We start from the raw sequence: 18,145 nt of genomic DNA on the forward strand, positions 1-18,145 counted from the left end.
TGCTGGGAAGAAGCTTTTCTTGAACGAGAAGGTCACCGATCCCAGGCTCCTATTCCTTTGTCCCAATGGTAGTAGTGAGACAAGGGCGTTGCAGAATGGTGTGGGTCTTTGATGATATTAGCTACCTTTTTGAGGCAATACCTCTTGTAGATCCATTCGATGTGGGGAGGTCACCACCTGTGATTTATGGGTGATGTCTACCACTGTCTGCAGCCTCCTGCATTTGCCGGACATTCGAGTTACTGAACCAGGTCATGATATATCCAGTGAGTAGGCCATCTACTATACATCTGTGGAAGTTCGATAGACTATTAATCGAAATACCGACTCCCTTAAATTTTCTGAAGAAGTAGAGGCGTTGGTGTGCTTTGTTTGTGATTGCAAAATGTGTAGGGCTCAGGACAGATTTTCAGACATATGCACGCCCAGAAACTTGAAGCTGTTGGCACTCTCCAGTCATTGTGTCCGTTTATTTTATTTTAGTTTAGTTTAGACATACAGCGTGGAAACAGGCCCTTCTGCGCCGACCAGCGATTGCCACACACTAACATTATCGACAGATGGCACAATGGGCTAAGTGTTCGGCTGGCGACCGGAAGGTAGCCGGTTCGAATCCCGCTTGGAGTGCGTACTGTTGTTGTGTCCTTGGGCAAGGCACTTCACCCACCTTTGCCTGTGTGTGAATGTGTGTGAGTGATTGGTGGTGGTCGGAGGGGCCGTAGGCGCAGATTGGCAGCCACGCTTCCGTCAGTCTGCCCCAGGGCAGCTGTGGCTACAGAAGTAGCTTACCACCACCGAGTGTGACTGAGGAGTGAATGAATAATGCGATGTAAAGTGCCTTGAGTATTAGAAAGGCGCTATATAATCCCATCCATTATTATTATTATTACATACCCTAGGGACAATTTACAATTATACCAAAGCCAATTAACATATAAACCCGTACATCTTCAGAGTGTGGGAGGAAACTGGAGATCCCAGAGTAAACCCAGGCAGGTCATGGGGAGAAAGTACAAACTTCATGCAGACAGCACCCGTAGTCACGATCGAACCCGGGTCTCTGGCGCTTTCAGGCAGCAACTCTACCACTGCGCCACCGTGCAGGCCAAACAAGTGAAGACAGTTTAATGGATCCTTGGTTATCTTTTCCTGAAGTCAACAATCTGCTATTTGATGTTCCATACATTGACAACAAAATTGTTGTACCTGGCACCATTGAATCAGATTATCAAATTGCCTCCTGTACTCTGTATCATTAGCCGTTATTCGTCTAACAACAATGATATTGTCCATCACGTGCACAGCCCACCCCACCATCAAAAGCATCTACATGAGATGTGCCTTGAGAAGGCAGCAACTATCATCCCCACCATCTGGGGTGTCCTCTCTTCCCATTGATCTGTACAACCCCAAGGAGAAACAAGGAACTGCAGATGCTGGTTTACAAAAAAGGATAAGATGCTGGAGGAATTCATCAGGTATAGTATAGTATAGTATATCATTATTGTCATTTTCCTGAATACTCACATACCCAGAGGAAACAAAAAAACGTTGCTCAACCAGTGTCCATTCAGTGTGCAGTAAAAAATAAATAGAAATAAAAATACATATATCATGAACAAATTAAACACTCTACTCTTTACTAAATATCAACAGGCGTTCCGATCGGCAGCGGCACGACAGTGGCTCTGCTGCAGTGTGTCCAGGTTGGTGGTTGGTGCGCGATACTTTGGCAGGGGGCAAAGTCCGTTTATCAGTCTTATAGCCTGCGGGAAGAAGCTGAGGAGCATCCTGCTGGTTTTGCAGCTAATGCTCCTGTACCTCTTCCCAGATGGCAGGATGGAGAATATGTGATGGGATGGGTGGTAGGGGTCTTTGATGATGGAGATGGCTCTGCTGATACATCTCTTCCTGTATATGTCCAGCAGGAAAGGGAGTGGAGCACCAATAATCCTGCTGGCGGTCTTCACAATCCTGTCTAGTTGGTGCCGTTCGTACGCCTTGCAGCTCCCGAACCAGGAAGTGATGCCGTAGGTTAATGTGCTCTCGATTGTCCCTCTATAAAAAGTTCGTAGGTGTGTAGTGGGGAGACCTGCTTTCCGTAGTCTGCGGAGAGGGTGTAGTCGCTGCTGGGCTCTCTTGACCAGTGCTGTGGTGTTGGTCGTGGACGTCAGGTCATCTGACAGGTGGAGTCCTAGGAACTTCACGCTGCTGACCCATTCCACATCAGCTCCATCGATGTGCAGAGGTGTATGGTGTTGTTTTCCCGCCCACCTGAAGTCAACCACCATCTCCTTAGTTTTTCCCACGTTGAGAATGAGGTTGTGGGATTTGCACCATCCTGTGAGCAGGTAGCATCACTGGAGAATGTGCATAGGTGATGTTTTGGGTCGGTGCCCTTTTTCAGACACAACTGGCATGTTGGAGCAGCTGGTAGAACTGCTGCCTCACAGCAAGAGACCCGGGTTCAAACCTGATCTTGGGTGCTGTCTGTGTGGAGTTTGCACGTTCCTCCTGTGACCACGTGGGATTTTCTATGGGTGCTCCGGATTCCTCCCAAATCCAAATTGCCACTAGTGTGGAGGAAGTGTGAAAGTGTGACAACATAGAACTAGTGTGAATAATAATAATAATAATAAATTTTATTTGTTGGGCGCCTTTCAGACATCTCAAGGACACCTTACATAGATTAACAGGAATATAAACATATAATCAGAGTAAAATAAATAATAAAGACATCACAGAGACACAAACTAAAAACAGAATTAAGTCCAAAAACAGAAAATCAAAAACATAATGTGAAGAGAGAGCAGCAGCAGCCAAAGCGCGCCAGCGTCCACTCTCCCTTCACGGCAGCCATCTTGGACAAAGACTAACAGGATTACATTACAGACAAAATAAAATCATCCCCCCACAGTGGTATCCACTGTGGGGGAAGGCACAATGTCCAGTCCCCACCCCAAGTTCACCCCAAAGTCAGGCCTATTGAGGCCACCGCAATTGCCTCTACGGAGGCCCGATGTTCCTGGCCATTCTCACCGGGTGCTGTTGCCCCGGCGTCGGGAGTCCTCTCAGCGGCTGGGCCACCTGGAACGGCCCCTTTCTAGTTGGAGACCGCGGCTTCCGAAGCCGACAAGGCCGCGCCGGTTTGGAGCTCCCAGGCTCCCGATGATGAAGTCGGCGCCGCCCGCTCCGCTCCGCAGCCCCGCAGCCCGGAGGTGTTGAACATGGCGGTCTCAGCTCACCGGAGCTCCAGCGCGGCGACCCAGGCAAGGCATCGCCCGCTCCGCTCCACGATAGCGCTCCAGCGCTGTGCCGCCACCGAGGCCGAGGTGCTGGGCGGTCCCCGCCAGGAAACGGCACTCCAAGTCCGCTGGTAGGCCACGAGGACGGGTCGACGGGCAGCCCGGAGAAAAAGCTGCCTCACCGACCAGGTAGGGACCTAGAAGTAGAGTTGGCACCTACCCCCAACATTAAAAAGTCCATATCCCCTACGAACGAAAAACAGGACTCACTAAAAACTATAAAAAAAAGCGAATTAAAACGGACGGCTGCTGGCTAGCAAGATGGCTCCTCCTCCGATAGGTGATCAATGATTGGTATAGACTCAATGATTGGTGCACCAATGGACCTTGATGTATCTCTAAATTAAACTAAATCCCAATCCTACCTTGGCACTGGAACATTAAGGACCTCCTCTGGCACAACTATGGACTTGTGTTCTATTTTGTTGCACCTCACCATGCTTATGTATATGACAATATCTTGACTCAAAATTCCCCCTTTCGTACTCCCCATTTCCCTCTCTCTCCCCCATTCCTATCTGCCCCATTGCCGTCTCACCCCACTCCTCTCCTTCACTTTCATTCCCCTCTTCCCCATTCATTTACCTCTCCACCATTGTCCTTTCCCCATTCCCACCCCTATTCCCTCCCCCTCACTTCCATTCCCTCTCCCCCACTCCTGATCTCTCTCCGCCCTCCATCTTCTCCATTCATTCCTCTCCCCATCCCCCCTTTTCTCTTCCCCCATTCCCGTCTCCCCCCTCCCTCCCCCATTCCCTCCCTCAACCCCCATTCCCCCCCTCAACCCCTTTCCCGTCTCTCCCCTCCCTCCCATTCCCTCCCGTCCCACCCATTCCCTCCCTCAACACCCATTCCCTCCCTCAACCCCTATCCCCTCCCCCCCCCCCCCCCGTGCTCTGGGTAGTTCGGCACGCGTTCCTGCTGACGTCAGTAAAGGAGGGAGGGAGGGGCGAGAGCGCGCGCTCGGACGGGACGAGGCGACGGGTGGAAAAAAGTACCGGACGGAGCGCGAGCGGCGGCGGCAGCAGCAGCAACGTCAACGGTAGCGGCGGCGGCAGCAGCAGCAACGTCAACGGTAGCGGCGCGAGGCGGAGCGGAGCGGCAGCCGGTAAGTGCGCGGGCGGTTGGGCGGACTGATGGACGGAGCCCGTCTCCGGCCACTGGAGCCGCGGGCAGTGAGAGTGTGTCCGGGGCCAGCTCACGGCGGGCTCGACAGGAACCCGGTGGCCGGAGACCCTCTTAAAAAAGAAATCAAACTCAGCGCTCATGCAGCAGTAGCAGCTGCTTCGCCCTCCCGCTCCGCACAAAGCACCGATCGCCCGAACTGCGGGGCGATAAACAAGAGTTACTTGTTGCTTGTAACAGGTGGTGCGCCGCGCTGGCGCCATGTTCCTGCACCTGCACGGGATGGGGGTGGGGGATACAGAGTTCCCTAGGCGACGGTCCCCATCCCTGCCACCAGGTAACGTTACAGTCTGGGTCAAAATATGTTTGCATTGTCACCCGTGACAAAGTGTGCACTACACTAGGAGAGCGCATTACTCACTGTATGACATCCATGCAACCTGCGAGGAGCTGTGCAAGTTGTATTATCCGGAGATCGATGTTGTTGGTTAACAGCAGCTGTCCCGTTTTGCTACAGGTTCTCTGTTGCACAGTCGACGTTGAACCGACATGCTTTCCAGAAACTGCAAAGTTCATAATCAAACAAGTGGCAACAATGTTAGGAGTGCTGAACAATATTTTGAATAAGTATAAACAAGGAACTGCAGGTTTATTAAAGAAGACGCTGTGCTGGAGTCAGGCAGCATCTCAAGACAACATAGATTGGCTTCTTTATGGTCCGGGACCCTTCTTCAGACTTAATAACACTCCGTTTTCGATCTTTTTAAATTTGTCTTTTACGCTGAGCGTAATTTGTAAAAGAAATTTCAGTTGAAGGCAACATAAATGGAGATTTGGATTTTCTGATCGGATGCTCGGAATTGCGCTGTTCTTTTGGTGCTGGTATGCTTTGGAAAAGGGTTTTAACCGGCATGAATGAAATCAATTCTGTACACCAGCTAAGTTGTATTCGTTTTCTGTATATTGTATCCTGAATTTTGTACCCAGGAGCCTACGGATTATTAATCTCTCTTCTCACTTTCCAAGATTTCTTTTGCACACGCTACTCTTATCAGTGATCTTATTTGTTTACCATATACGTAGAGCAGTGGGAAGACTAGTATTTATTGTTCATTCCTACTTGCATTCGAGAGACTGGTGACTTGCTGCCTTCGATATTCTGCAATCTTTCAGTGTGTCTGGTTTCATGGAGGTTTTGGATGAATAGATGTTGGACTTCCTAAGGTAGACATAAAATGTTGGAGTAACTCAGCAGGACAGTGCTTGGACTCCACGATAGAAGTTATGCGTAGTGATGCTAGAGTTGCCTGGACATGTAATCACTGCATTTTGCAGATAAAACAGACTGCAATTATAATGCATTGGTAGTGAATGGAGTTTAAAGCAATGTATATAATGCTGATCAGACAGACTTTTTCTTGAATGGGGTTGAGCCTAAATACTATTGAAGCTCGTTTAATGCCTGGCATTAAACATGTTCCAACACACTACTACCATTTCTTCTTTTGCAAAAAGGATTTGGAAAATCAGTGGCCATAAAATTTGAGACCAGCCAATTGTTTCTGGTGACCCTCTAATGGATTTAGTAAGTAATATCAAGGGTAGATGATTGGATTCTCAGGAAAATCGTTTATTTAAGTTCTTTATGATCTTAGATACATATTAAGTCTCCTCTTCTGTAGAACAACAGCCCCAACATTTATCCAACCATGGAAAAGTCGCTGGCTATTCAATTGTCCCTTATTTATCCACGCTAGCCTTCAGAAGCCTTCATGTGTCCAGAACTAGGTGGAATAATCCAACTGTTAATTTTTGGTTTAGTCTGCCCTCCTGACTTTTGACCATTGCCTAGTTTTTAATGTGGTAATGATGTTATTTGCTGCAAGCAGCCCATGCCTGAATATAGTCAAAGTCCTGCTATATGCAGTCATGGATTGTGTAATTTGCTGAGTTGCAAATGGAATTAAACATTGCTCAGTCAGAAACAGATGTCCTTGTTTTTGTGTTGCAAGGTGGTTAATGAAGTAACGGAAATAATTCGACGAAAAGCACTGTTTTGCCGAGTTACTGTAGCAGCGCTCTGATTTTGAGATGATTGGCCTCCATCAACCACAATTATTTTAATTTGGGAGTGGTTGCATCCAAATTTCTATTGTTTTCATCTTTACAGTGGTCCTTCACGCTGCATTCACTAAAATGCTGCCTTTGTCACTCTTGCCTCAGCTGTGGAATTCCTTTTTAGTTTATGTACGTTTTGAAATCGGGAGACTTGGTAGAACCTAATGAGTGTATTGAAAAATATGTTGTTGATAATTCGCACTTAATAGCATGTCGATTCACATCTTCTATCCTGATAAAGACATGGCTATCTGGTCAGTGTTGCTGCCATTATGCCACTCTTGGTGCATGAAAGTGAACCTGAGTGTGATTCATCAAAAAGCATGTTATCGCAAAATGTAATCTAGTATAGATTCCCTGAATATAATCTTGATTGCAATTGGTTAGAATGCAGGCGACCCCTGCCGTATGTGGAAGGGGGTGTTGCATTCCCAGAAACGGTCCCCATCATGACTTTTCCATAACGAGAGGGCTCGTCATCTATGCACATGTCAAGAAATTTATTTTAAAACAAAAATTGTTAATTTACTTATTTTGACAAGTTTTGGAAGAGTGAATTTTAACTCAAATTTTGGGGTAATTTGTGAATTATTTGAGGGGAAAATGTCTGTAACCCGAACAGCTGTAAAGAGGTGGGGTGGGGGGGGGAGGGGTGTTCAACTTTGGAAACAAAAGCAAATATTTCCAGTCAAAAACCATTTATCCGAACGTGTAATGAGCTGGATTGAATTCATCCTTTTTGTGACTTTCCACATTGTCATATGTGTGGTAGTATGATAAAAGTATTGGAATTCACGATATAGCTAATTTTGAGCACCGATCTGCTGCTTTATGGTTGAGATATTGTCTGATATCATATGAGGTGGATTGAATTGAAAGAAAACTATTTTAGAATGTATCATCAACATTTCTGGTTATGTATACATTACCTCAACTTTTGCAAATCAGGTGCTAGTATCAGTCTTTGAGGATGGGTATGTTCTTGGATGCTGTTCCCCATCAGCCATTTAATTATCTGTCACCATTTCTTATAGACCGTGGCAGAATTGATCTTTGATGTTATCTGTTGGGATTGCTTAGCTCTTTCTATTACATGTTATTTATGGTTGTTCAATACATGTCCTGGACAGTTTTGCCAACTTTGTATGTTTTGTTTAGTTTACAGATACAGCATGGAAACACTTCGGCCCAACGAGGCCGTGCGGGCCAGCAATCTTGCACAAATTCTATCCTACACACTAGGGACAATTTACAGAAGCCAATTAACCTACAAACCTGCATGTTTTTGGAATGTGGATATGAAACCGGAGCACTCAGATAAAACCCATGCTGTCACAGGGAGAGCGTAAAAACTGCATACAGATAACACCTGTAATCAGGATCGAACCCGGGTCCCTGGCGCTGTAAGGCAGTATCTCTACCGCTGTGCCACTGTGCCATAAGTACATGCATTTGACACTGCTCATGGCATGTCCTTCTGCATGCCCGATCCCTTATTGGTGAAGGGAAGGATATGTTGGGTTGCAAAAGTTTCTGATAGTGGTGGAATATTATTTTGTTTCTGATGACTCAAGATCTAATGGATCAATTTAGAATCACAGTTGCATCACACAACACAATATTAACTTTGGTATGAAGACAGGAGTTTTGTCTCCATAAAGGATCTACAGTCGTTGTTTCTGTCATGGCAGTCATGGATTGATGTATTTACAACTTAGAGTTTGCCAATGATAAGGTGAAGTAAGTGTGTCTCTCTTGTGTTTGTTTGATCAGCCCTAGTAATTACATGGTCATTTGATCAGTGGTAATGCTCCAATGCATTCTTGGTGCATCAAAGTCACCCAGATAGTGACTCATCAAAGAGTGTTGGAGAACAGTGAGATCTAGGAATACAGGTTGCATATGCTATGCTTGCCTTCATTGCAGGGGCATTGAATATAAGAGTCAGGAAGTCATGATGCAGTTCGATAGGACTTTGGTTAGGCCACATTTAGAGTATTGCGTACAGTTCCGGTCACCCCATTATAAGAAAGATGTGGAGGCTTTGGAGATGGTGCAGAGTTAGTTTACCAAAATTTTGCTTGGATTAGATGGTTTCAACTACTGGGAGAGGTTGGATAGACTTGGATTGTTTTCTCTGGAATGCTGGAGGTTGAGGGGATAGTTGATAGAAGTATAGAATAAAAGTATATAAAATTGAGAGGCATAGATAGGGTAGACATTTGGAACCTTGATCACCACTAGAGGGCATGACTATAAGATAAAAGGGAGAAAGTTTAATGGAGATGTGCGGGGCAAGTTTTTTTTTTTTACACAGTGTTGGTGGCGAGGAACACATTTTCAGGGGTGGCGGTGGTGAAGGCAGATATGATAGGGGCGTTTGAGGTTTTTAGATGGGTGCAGGGAATTGCAGGGAAGATGAATCATGAGCAGGCAGATGAGATCAGTTCACCTAAACATGTTCGACACAAGCTTTGTGGGACAAAGGGTCAGTTCCTGTGCTTACTGTTCTCTGTATTAAGTATTCCCTGAAAGTACTGATTCAGGTGGACAGGGTGGTGAGAAAGGTTTTTGACATGCTTCCCTTTGTGGGGAAGGGTATTGAGTACATGTTGGGACATTGTAATACAGCTGTACTAGCTGTCAGTGAGAACTTGGTGTACTGTGTACATATCAGCTTTTGGAAGAATGTCATTAGGTTGGAAAGGGCACAGAAAAGATTCACCAGGATGTTACCAGGACTTTATTGGGAGTGGCTGGAAAGACTTGCACTTTGTTCTTTGTGTGGGAAGCTGAGGGGTAACTTTATTGGAGTGTACAAAATCATGAGGGGCATGGAAAAAGTAATCACTTAGTATTTTTCACTGGATAGGGAATTCTAAACTTAGAGGGCAAAGACTTAAGGTGAAAGGAGAGATTTAATGGTGATCTCAAAGTTATCACTTGGAGGGTAGTCCATGTCTGGAATGAGCTGCCTGAGGAAGATATAGAAGAGGATACAATTATGACTTTCAAAGGACATTTGGACAGATATATGAATAGGAAGGGTTAAGAGGGCTATGGGCTAAAAGGAGACAAATAGGACTAGCCCATAATACAAACTAGAGCAAGTTTGACCAAAGGAGCTGTTTACTTAGTGTTTACCCTGACACAGATTACATTCTGTGCTCTTGCTACATGTGCTTCCAGTCTCATTTAACATAGCAAAGTTCTGATTTGTCAATTATGGGAGCATGGTAGATACTACTCAGTCGGTTTCCTTGCTTGTCTGAATTCATGGTACGTAACTTGTGAAGTCTAGTGGCGGTATTGAGGATCCTTGGAAGAATGCTCTCCTGGCTGCATGCTAGAGTGCTGCCGGATCTGGTGGTTCATTAGCACAGGACATAACCATGGATTGTGATGAATTTGGGGGATATTGGCTGTAAAGTAGATTTTCTATATGTGAAGATAGACACAAAATGCTGGAGTAACTCAGCGGGACAGACAGTATCTCTGGAGAGAAGGAATGGGTGACGTTTTGGGTCGAGACCCTTCAGACTGATATTTTCAATATGTTTTCAATGGGTATTTTTTATGTGACCTTGACCATCTGTTGGCCTCTGATTTCCAGACCAGCACCAGCCGCCTGATACTTCTGAGGAGGACTTTGCAAGGTCGATTGGGTGGTGAATGATTTTGCCTTATCATAATCTGACGCCATGGTCAACATGAAACTCATGACAGTCACGTTATCATTTTTTATCAATTGCATGTTATTGAATTGACTGAAATGTAAATTTCTGAGCTGCATGGTTTGGATAGAAACATAGAAACATAGAAAATAGGTGCAGGAGTAGGCCATTCGGCCCTTCGAGCCTGCACCGCCATTCAATATGATCATGGCTGATCATCCAACTCAGTATCCTGTACCTGCCTTCTCTCCATACCCCCTGATCCCTTTAGCCACAAGGGCCACATCTAACTCCCTCTTAAATATAGCCAATGAACTGGCCTCAACTACCTTCTGCGGGAGAGAATTCCAGAGATTCACCACTCTCTGTGTGAAAAAAGTTTTCCTCATCTCGGTCCTAAAAGATTACCCCCTTATCCTTAAACTGTGACCCCTTTTTCTGGACTTCCCCAACATCGGGAACAATCTTCCTGCATCTAGCCTGTCCAACCCCTTAAGAATTTTGTAAGTTTCTATAAGATCCCCCCTCAATCTTCTAAATTCTAGCGAGTACAAGCCGAGTCTATCCAGTCTTTCTTCATATGAAAGTCCTGACATCCCAGGAATCAGTCTGCTGAACCTTCTCTGTACTCCCTCTATGGCAAGAATGTCTTTCCTCAGATTAGGAGACCAAAACTGTACGCAATACTCCAGGTGTGGTCTCACCAAGACCCTGTACAACTGCAGTAGAACCTCCCTGCTCCTATACTCAATTCCCTTTGCTATGAATGCTAACATACCATTCGCTTTCTTCACTGCCTGCTGCACCTGCATGCCTACTTTCAATGACTGGTGTACCATGACACCCGGGTCTCGTTGCGTCTCCCCTTTTCCTAATCGGCCGCCATTCAGATAATAGTTTACTTTCCTGTTCTTGCCACCAAAGTGGATAACCTCACATTTATCCACATTCTACTGCATCTGCCATGCATTTGCCCACTCACCCAACCTATCCAAGTCACCTTGCAGCCTCCTAGCATCCTCCTCACAGCTAACACTGCCCCCCAGCTTTGTGTCATCCGCAAACTTGGAGATGTTGTATTCAATTCCCTCGTCCAAATCATTAATATATATTGTAAATAGCTGGGGTCCCAGCACTGAGCCTTGCGGTACCCCACTAGTCACTGCCTGCCATTCTGAAAATAACCCGTTTACTCCTACTCTTTGTTTCCTGTCTGCCAGCCAGTTCTCTATCCACATCAATACTGAACCCCCAATACCGTGTGCTTTAAGTTTGCGTACTAATCTCTTATGTGGGATCTTGTCGAAAGCCTACTGAAATCCAGATATAACACATCCACTGGTTCTCCCTTATCCACTCTACTAGTTACATCCTCGAAAAAGACTGATCCTCATTCTGATGAGGATCAGTCTGAAGAAGGGTCGCGACCTGAAACGTCACCCATTCCTTCTCACCAGAGATGCTGTCCCGCTGAGTTACTCCAGCATTTTGTGTCTATCTTTGATTTAAACCAGCATCTGCAGTTCTTGCCTACGCATTTAATCTGAAATTAGGTTAACATATGCTAGGGAGTATTAGCACTTTGGTAAAATGTTGTTTTATGATTTTGAAGTTCATTTAAAATTTAAAGCGTTTTGTGTATTTTAGTGACTTTACCCACCTATTAATTACTGTGATTATTACCGAAGTTCAGTGAAAAGCTTTTGTTGCATGCTAACCAGTCAGCAGAACGACAATACATGATGTTACCCATGTTATTTATAGAGGTATTAAAAGGCATTGCAGTAATTATCTCTGGTGTTTTACCTTGATGTACAATATTTAACATTTAATTGTTGAATGCACCCGAACCAAAACACTAGTCTGAGTTATTACAGATGGATGTGGATTGAAAATTACTAATGTATGGCATTCTCAATTTACTATTGTGAGTAAGCATTAGGATTGTCATGTACCCATCCAAATTACACATCATGCCTTGAAACCGAGTGATTCCTTAGTGCCCTTTGAATGTTGTGATACATTTTACTTAGTTTAGAGATATTGTACAGGGCTCTCACTTTTTTTTCTGTTCAGCCAGGCACCTAGGCAGCTTTTTATGTTACCAAATGACAGTTTAGGTGGTCATTTAAGACGGCTTGCATGACGCGTGCGATAATGTGCTCGGAAGAAGTGGGTAGTTACCAGTCGAAATTATGCTCAATGAAGCATTCACATATTATTTCTGCTTCAAATAAAGAGAGCCGGCCGGGATCGATCCTGGCTGCGGATGAGGCACAGGTCTGTGTCCAGGGCTGCCGTTGTGACTTTATGACCTGGGCACGTCTCCCTCCAATCACCGCACTCTATCCTCAGTCCCATCCCCCTACTTCTGCCTCTGAACGACACCTCCCTCCTCCAATCACCGCGCTGAATCATCATGTCTCGCCCCCCCATTGCCTGCTGACCGATATATATTGTGAATTTTTGTATTTCATTCAGAGAGCATATGCTCTTCAGCCTTCTAAACTTGAGCACCCATTAGTACTTCAGTTAAAGATGGGGTTTTGGCAGCTATTTTTCGACCTGCAACATGGTAATTGGCTGAGAAATACTGAGTAATCTGACCCAATGACGTGTCGAATAGTCATCAAATAGTCAGAAAATGTTAACACTACAATTAATCAAACTTACTACCTTGTTTCTGAAGATTATAATACTTGGAAAAACCTTTGATTTCCATTTAATAAAATGAAATGACCTTCCCTTTCACAACTATCCCTCTCCATTAGAGTTAATAGAGAGTTAAACCTGCATCAGGTCCAAGGTGGAAGGAAGCTGTCTCTGCTGCTGGATTCCTTTCAGAGTTCAAGGCTCAATTATATTAAAAATCCAAGAGTTCTGAAATTCCTCAGCTTCCCAAAACTTGCAGAGGGAAATACCAGCAGGTCCATTCACAATCTACTTGCATTCTCTTGTACCTAGAGATGTTGCAAGGTAACGGACGCTCTTAATGACAATGAAGAAATGTCATGAACAGTAAGAATTAATGAAGTATTCTTGACTCTGCTAAATATGGGACCATACATTTAAGGTTAAAGTAGAAGTAAAATTACAAAAAAGTGTCAGTTACATTTGTGAAACATTTTGTCTACATAAAATTAATTTCAGGGTCACAAAGTTTGCCAAACAGTAATTATGGTTTGGTGTACAATTAAGGCATTTCACAATGCAACCAGTTTGATTTTTTTAAACCATTTTAGGTAAATTCGCTTGGTTACATTAGAAGTTTACAAAATAGTACAGCGTGTCCCGGAGGAGCCAATCATTATTAGCAACTTCACGAGTTTGCATGTAAGACTACAAAGTTACTCCTTATCAATATTGACAAACTTCTCCAATATTGGAGGACTTAACTAAATGGGTTTATTTTATTTTATTTATTTTATTTTATTATTTATTTCGAACAGAATAAAAGAATAAAAAGCAAGTGTGAAACAGCATACAAAAAACGAAACAAAAATATTTATAAAGTGTCATAAACAATATCTATAAATAAATGAAATCATATGTGTCCGAAAAGGAGCAGGAAGAAGCCACAGCTTATTAATTCCCACCCCTTATTCAACTGCTTGTAATTATCTTATACAAATTTAGCAGCTATATGTACGCCAGCCACTATATGTACACCAAATTATTTACATTTGAACATTAATCAAATATTTACAAAGCCATACAAAAAAGAAGAAAAAACCCTCATATACTATACAGTATCTTAGTCATATATACAACCCATCACTCTATAACCACCCTTCCCAATACAATCAGTATAACAAATATCCCACTCACAATCAGTTATCCTTATCCCAATATCCTTTTAAACAAGTGTTTTTGTACATCTTTTTAAACTGAATTATGCTTGTGCTAAGTTTTATCTCCTGTTCCAGACCATTCCACAAATTCAAACCACAGATTGCTATGCACATACTTTTAAGAGTTGTTCTGACATTGAGTTTTTTTTAATTATGTTCCCCTCTCAAATTATACCCACCCTGTCTTTCCATAAACAGTTTTTGTATATTTCTTGGAAGTAAATTATTTCTTGCTTTGTACATGATTTGATTTCCACAGTCTTAAATTTAACCAGATCAGTGAACTTCAGTGTATGTGACTTTAAGAATAATAAATTGGTATGTTCAAGATATCCAACGTTATTGGTAATTCTTATTGCTCTTTTTTGTAATGTGCATAACGGCTGTAGGTTGGTTTTGTAGGTGTTACCCCATATCTCCACACAGTAACTCAGATATGACAATATGAGTGTACTATACAAAGTATGTAATGATTTGCGGTCCAGAATGTGTCTTGATTTTCCCAATATTGCTATACTTTGCCAGTTTTGCTTTGATGTGGTTTATATGTGGTTTCCAGCGGATTTTGTGGTCTAAGATCACACCAAGAAATTTATTTTCATATACTCTTTCTATACTTATGTTATCAATGGAAACAATATATGTTATATGAAACAATAATTATGTTAACAATGGAAAGAATATATACACACGTTATGATAATAATTATTTTTTGTCGATCACATTAAACGATTAGGAAAGATCATCCAGCTATGGCTAAAAGTTTAGTTTGATTTATTGGCACATGTTGGGGCTAGGAGGGAGTGATAGATCAGTCATGTTTGAATGGCGTAGTAGACTTGATGGGCCGAATGGCTTAATTCTACTCCCATCACTTATGACATATGTACAGAGTAACCGTTTGTTACGTGCTAACCAGTCAGCGGAAAGACTATACACGATTACAATCAAGCCCTCCACAGTATACATACATGATAAAGGAACTACCGTTTAGTACGAGGTAAAGTTCCATTAAAGATAAGACTTCGGGGGGGAGAGTTGGGAATGGGAAAAAGGAAGTTGGGAATGGTGTTATGAGCAAAGAAATGTAAAAAAATTGCCAGAAAAAGCAATCAAGTGAGAGGGAGGAATTGAAGGAATTTAGTCTCAGTAAAGAAATGTTACTTAAAAAGTTAATAAGACTACCAATCGCTGCGGTCTGATAATGCACAGTGCCCTCCATAATGTTTGGGACAAAGACCCATCATTTATTTATTTGCTTCTGTACTCCACAATTTGAGATTTGTAATAGAAAAGAATGACATGTGGTTAAAATGCACATTGTCAGATTTTAATAAAGGCCATTTTTATACATTTTGCTTTCACCATAGTCCCACCATTTCAGGGCACCATAATGTTTGGGACACAGCAATGTCATGTAAATGAAAGTAGTTATGTTTAGTATTTTGTGGCATATCCTTTGCATGTAATGACTGCTTGAAGTCTGTAATTTGCAGTGCTGGCTCGAAGGGTCGAATGGCCTCCTGCCTATGGCCTATTTTCCATTCATGGACATCACTAGTTGATGGGTGTCTTCTCTGGTGATGCTCTGCCAGCCCTGTATTGCAGCCATCTTTAGTTTATGCTTGTTTTGGGGGTTCTTCAGTTTTCTCTTCAGCATATAAAAGGCATGCTCAATTGGGTTCAGATCGGGTGATTGACTCGGCCACTCAAGAATTTACCATTTTTTAGTTTTGAAAAGCTCCTTTGTTGCTTTACATAGAAACATAGAAAATAGGTGCAGGAGGAGGCCATTCGGCCCTTCGAGCCAGCACCGCCATTCATTGCGATCATGGCTGATCGTCCCCAATCAATAACCCGTGCCTGCCTACTCCCCATATCCCTTGATTCCACTAGCCCCCAGAGCTCTATCTAACTATCTCTTAAATCCATCCAGTGATTTGGCCTCCACTGCCTTCTGTGGCAGGGAATTCCACAAATTCACAACTCTCTGGGTGAAAAAGTTTTCTCACCTCAGTCTTAAATGGCCTCCCCTTTATTCTAAGACTGTGGCCCCTGGTTCTGGACTCGCCCAACATTGGGAACATTTTTCCTGCATCGAGCTTGTCACGTCCTTTTATAAGTTTCCATAAGAAAACCCCTCATCCTTCTAAACTCCAGTGAATACAAGCCTAGTCTTTTCAATCTTTCCTCATATGACAGTCCCGCCATCCCAGGGATCAATCTCGTGAACCTACGCTGCACTGCCTCAATCACAAGGATGTCTTTCCTCAAATTAGGAGACGAAAACTGTACGGAATACTCTAGATGTAGTCTTACCGGAGACCTATACAACTGCAGAAGAACCTCTCTACTTCTATACTAAAATCCTCTTGTTATGAAGGCCAACATTCCATTAGCTTTCTTCACTGCCTGCTGTACCTGCACGCCAACTTTCAGTGACTGGTGTACAAGGACACCCATGTCTCGCTGCACCCCTCCCCCTTACCTAACCTAACCCCATTGAGATAATGGTTCTTCAGGCAACGGGGGTTCCCCTCCTCCACCATAGATGAGGCTCGCACCAGGGTCTCTTCCATACCCCGCAACACTGCTCTCTCTCCCCATCCCCGCACTCGCAACAAGGGCAGAGTCCCCCTGGTCCTCGCCTTTCACCCCACCAGCCGTCACATACAACAAGTAATCCTCCGTCAGTTTCGCCACCTCCAACGTGACCCCACCACTCGCCACATCTTCCCATCTCCCTCCCATGTCTGCCTTCCGCAAAGACCGCTCCCTCCGTAACTCCCTTGTCAATTCTTCCCTTCCCTCCCGTAGCACCCCCTCCCGTTCCACTTTCCGTTGCAACCGCAAGAGATGCAACACCTGTCCCTTTACCTCCCCCCTCGACTCCATTCAAGGACCCAAACAGTCGTTCCAGGTGCGACAGAGGTTCACCTGTATCTCCTCCAACCTCATCTATTGCATCCGCTGCTCTAGATGTCAGCTGATCTACATCGGTGAGACTAAGCGGAGGTTGGGCGATCGTTTCGCCGAACACCTCCGCTCGGTCCGCAAGAACCTACCTGACCTCCCGGTGGCTCAGCACTTTGGGCAAATTTTGCAAATTTTACATGGGTTTACATGGCTGAAAAAAATCTAGTAGGTTTAGTTTACAGTTGTAATTAGCAGAATAAATAAGGGAAAGCCAGTGGATGTGGATGGATTTTCAGAAAATTTGTGATAAGATGCTACTTAAAAGACCGGTTGCAAATGGCATGGATTGAGAAGTGGTTGAGAGATAAGAAGTGGTTTGGGTATAAATGGGTCTTTTTCTGGGTGGTCAGAAGTCACTTGCGGGATGCCATAGGGCCAATGATTGCCCCCCAGCTATTCACAATGCATATCAATATAACATCTCAAAGTTTGCAGAGCACGTAAAGTTGTGAAGTGGATGCAAACAGATTTCAGTATGATAGAGATAAATTGGACAATCTGGCAAATGCAGTATGATAGTGACATTTCGATTGGAAACCTAGAAAGATTATATTTTCTGAATCTTAATGGTGGAAAGGGGGAGGTATAACAAGAATATCCTTGTGCACCAATTTCTGAAGGCCAGCAGTTTGGTAGGCACATTTTATGTTGACCTTTATTACAAGAGAATTTAAGAGCAAGAGTGTCTTGCTGTAACTGTAAATGTGCCTTGGTGAGACCTAATCTGGATTTTTTTGTGCTGGTTGTCATTGCGTCATCTGAGAAAGAATGTCCTCATCATGTGAAACAAAGATCTATAAGATTGATTCCTTTAATGGCAGCAATGATGTATGAGGAGAGATTGGATTAATTAGCTCTACATTCGGTGTTGTTTACAAGAATACTAGGGGATTCCACTGAAACACACATTATTCTTAAAAGGATGGGAGAGATTATTTGTCAATAGCTGGGAAGTCTAACGAGGATGACTGAATTTAAAAATAGATATGCTTGGCTGATATGAAATGTCTTCACCCGCTTCCGTTGAATTCTCTGCAGTAGAAGGTAATGGAGACCAACTCGATCAAGGAGGCAGATATACTTAATGCTAAAAGCA

At 43.7% G+C, this 18,145-nt stretch overlaps 1 protein-coding gene across 2 annotated transcripts in view; it reads left to right on the forward strand.

Moving 5' to 3' along the window:
• The first annotated feature begins 4,240 nt into the window (after positions 1–4,240).
• Positions 4,241–18,145, forward strand: part of ugt8 (UDP glycosyltransferase 8) — a 71,782-nt gene continuing 57,877 nt past the window's right edge. The window contains exon 1 of one of the 2 annotated variants that reach the window (XM_033023451.1): positions 4,241–4,413. Coding sequence is in view for 1 of the 2 variants with exons in the window: in XM_033023445.1 (XP_032879336.1) it covers positions 4,692–4,767 (76 nt within the window). In the remaining variant the exon portion in view is untranslated. Of the gene's footprint in view, positions 4,414–4,502; positions 4,768–18,145 lie in introns of those variants that run through there. The other variant, XM_033023445.1, reaches the window with a different exon arrangement.

Source organism: Amblyraja radiata, chromosome 1 (assembly GCF_010909765.2).
Source record: "Amblyraja radiata isolate CabotCenter1 chromosome 1, sAmbRad1.1.pri, whole genome shotgun sequence".
Classification (NCBI taxonomy): domain Eukaryota; kingdom Metazoa; phylum Chordata; class Chondrichthyes; order Rajiformes; family Rajidae; genus Amblyraja; species Amblyraja radiata.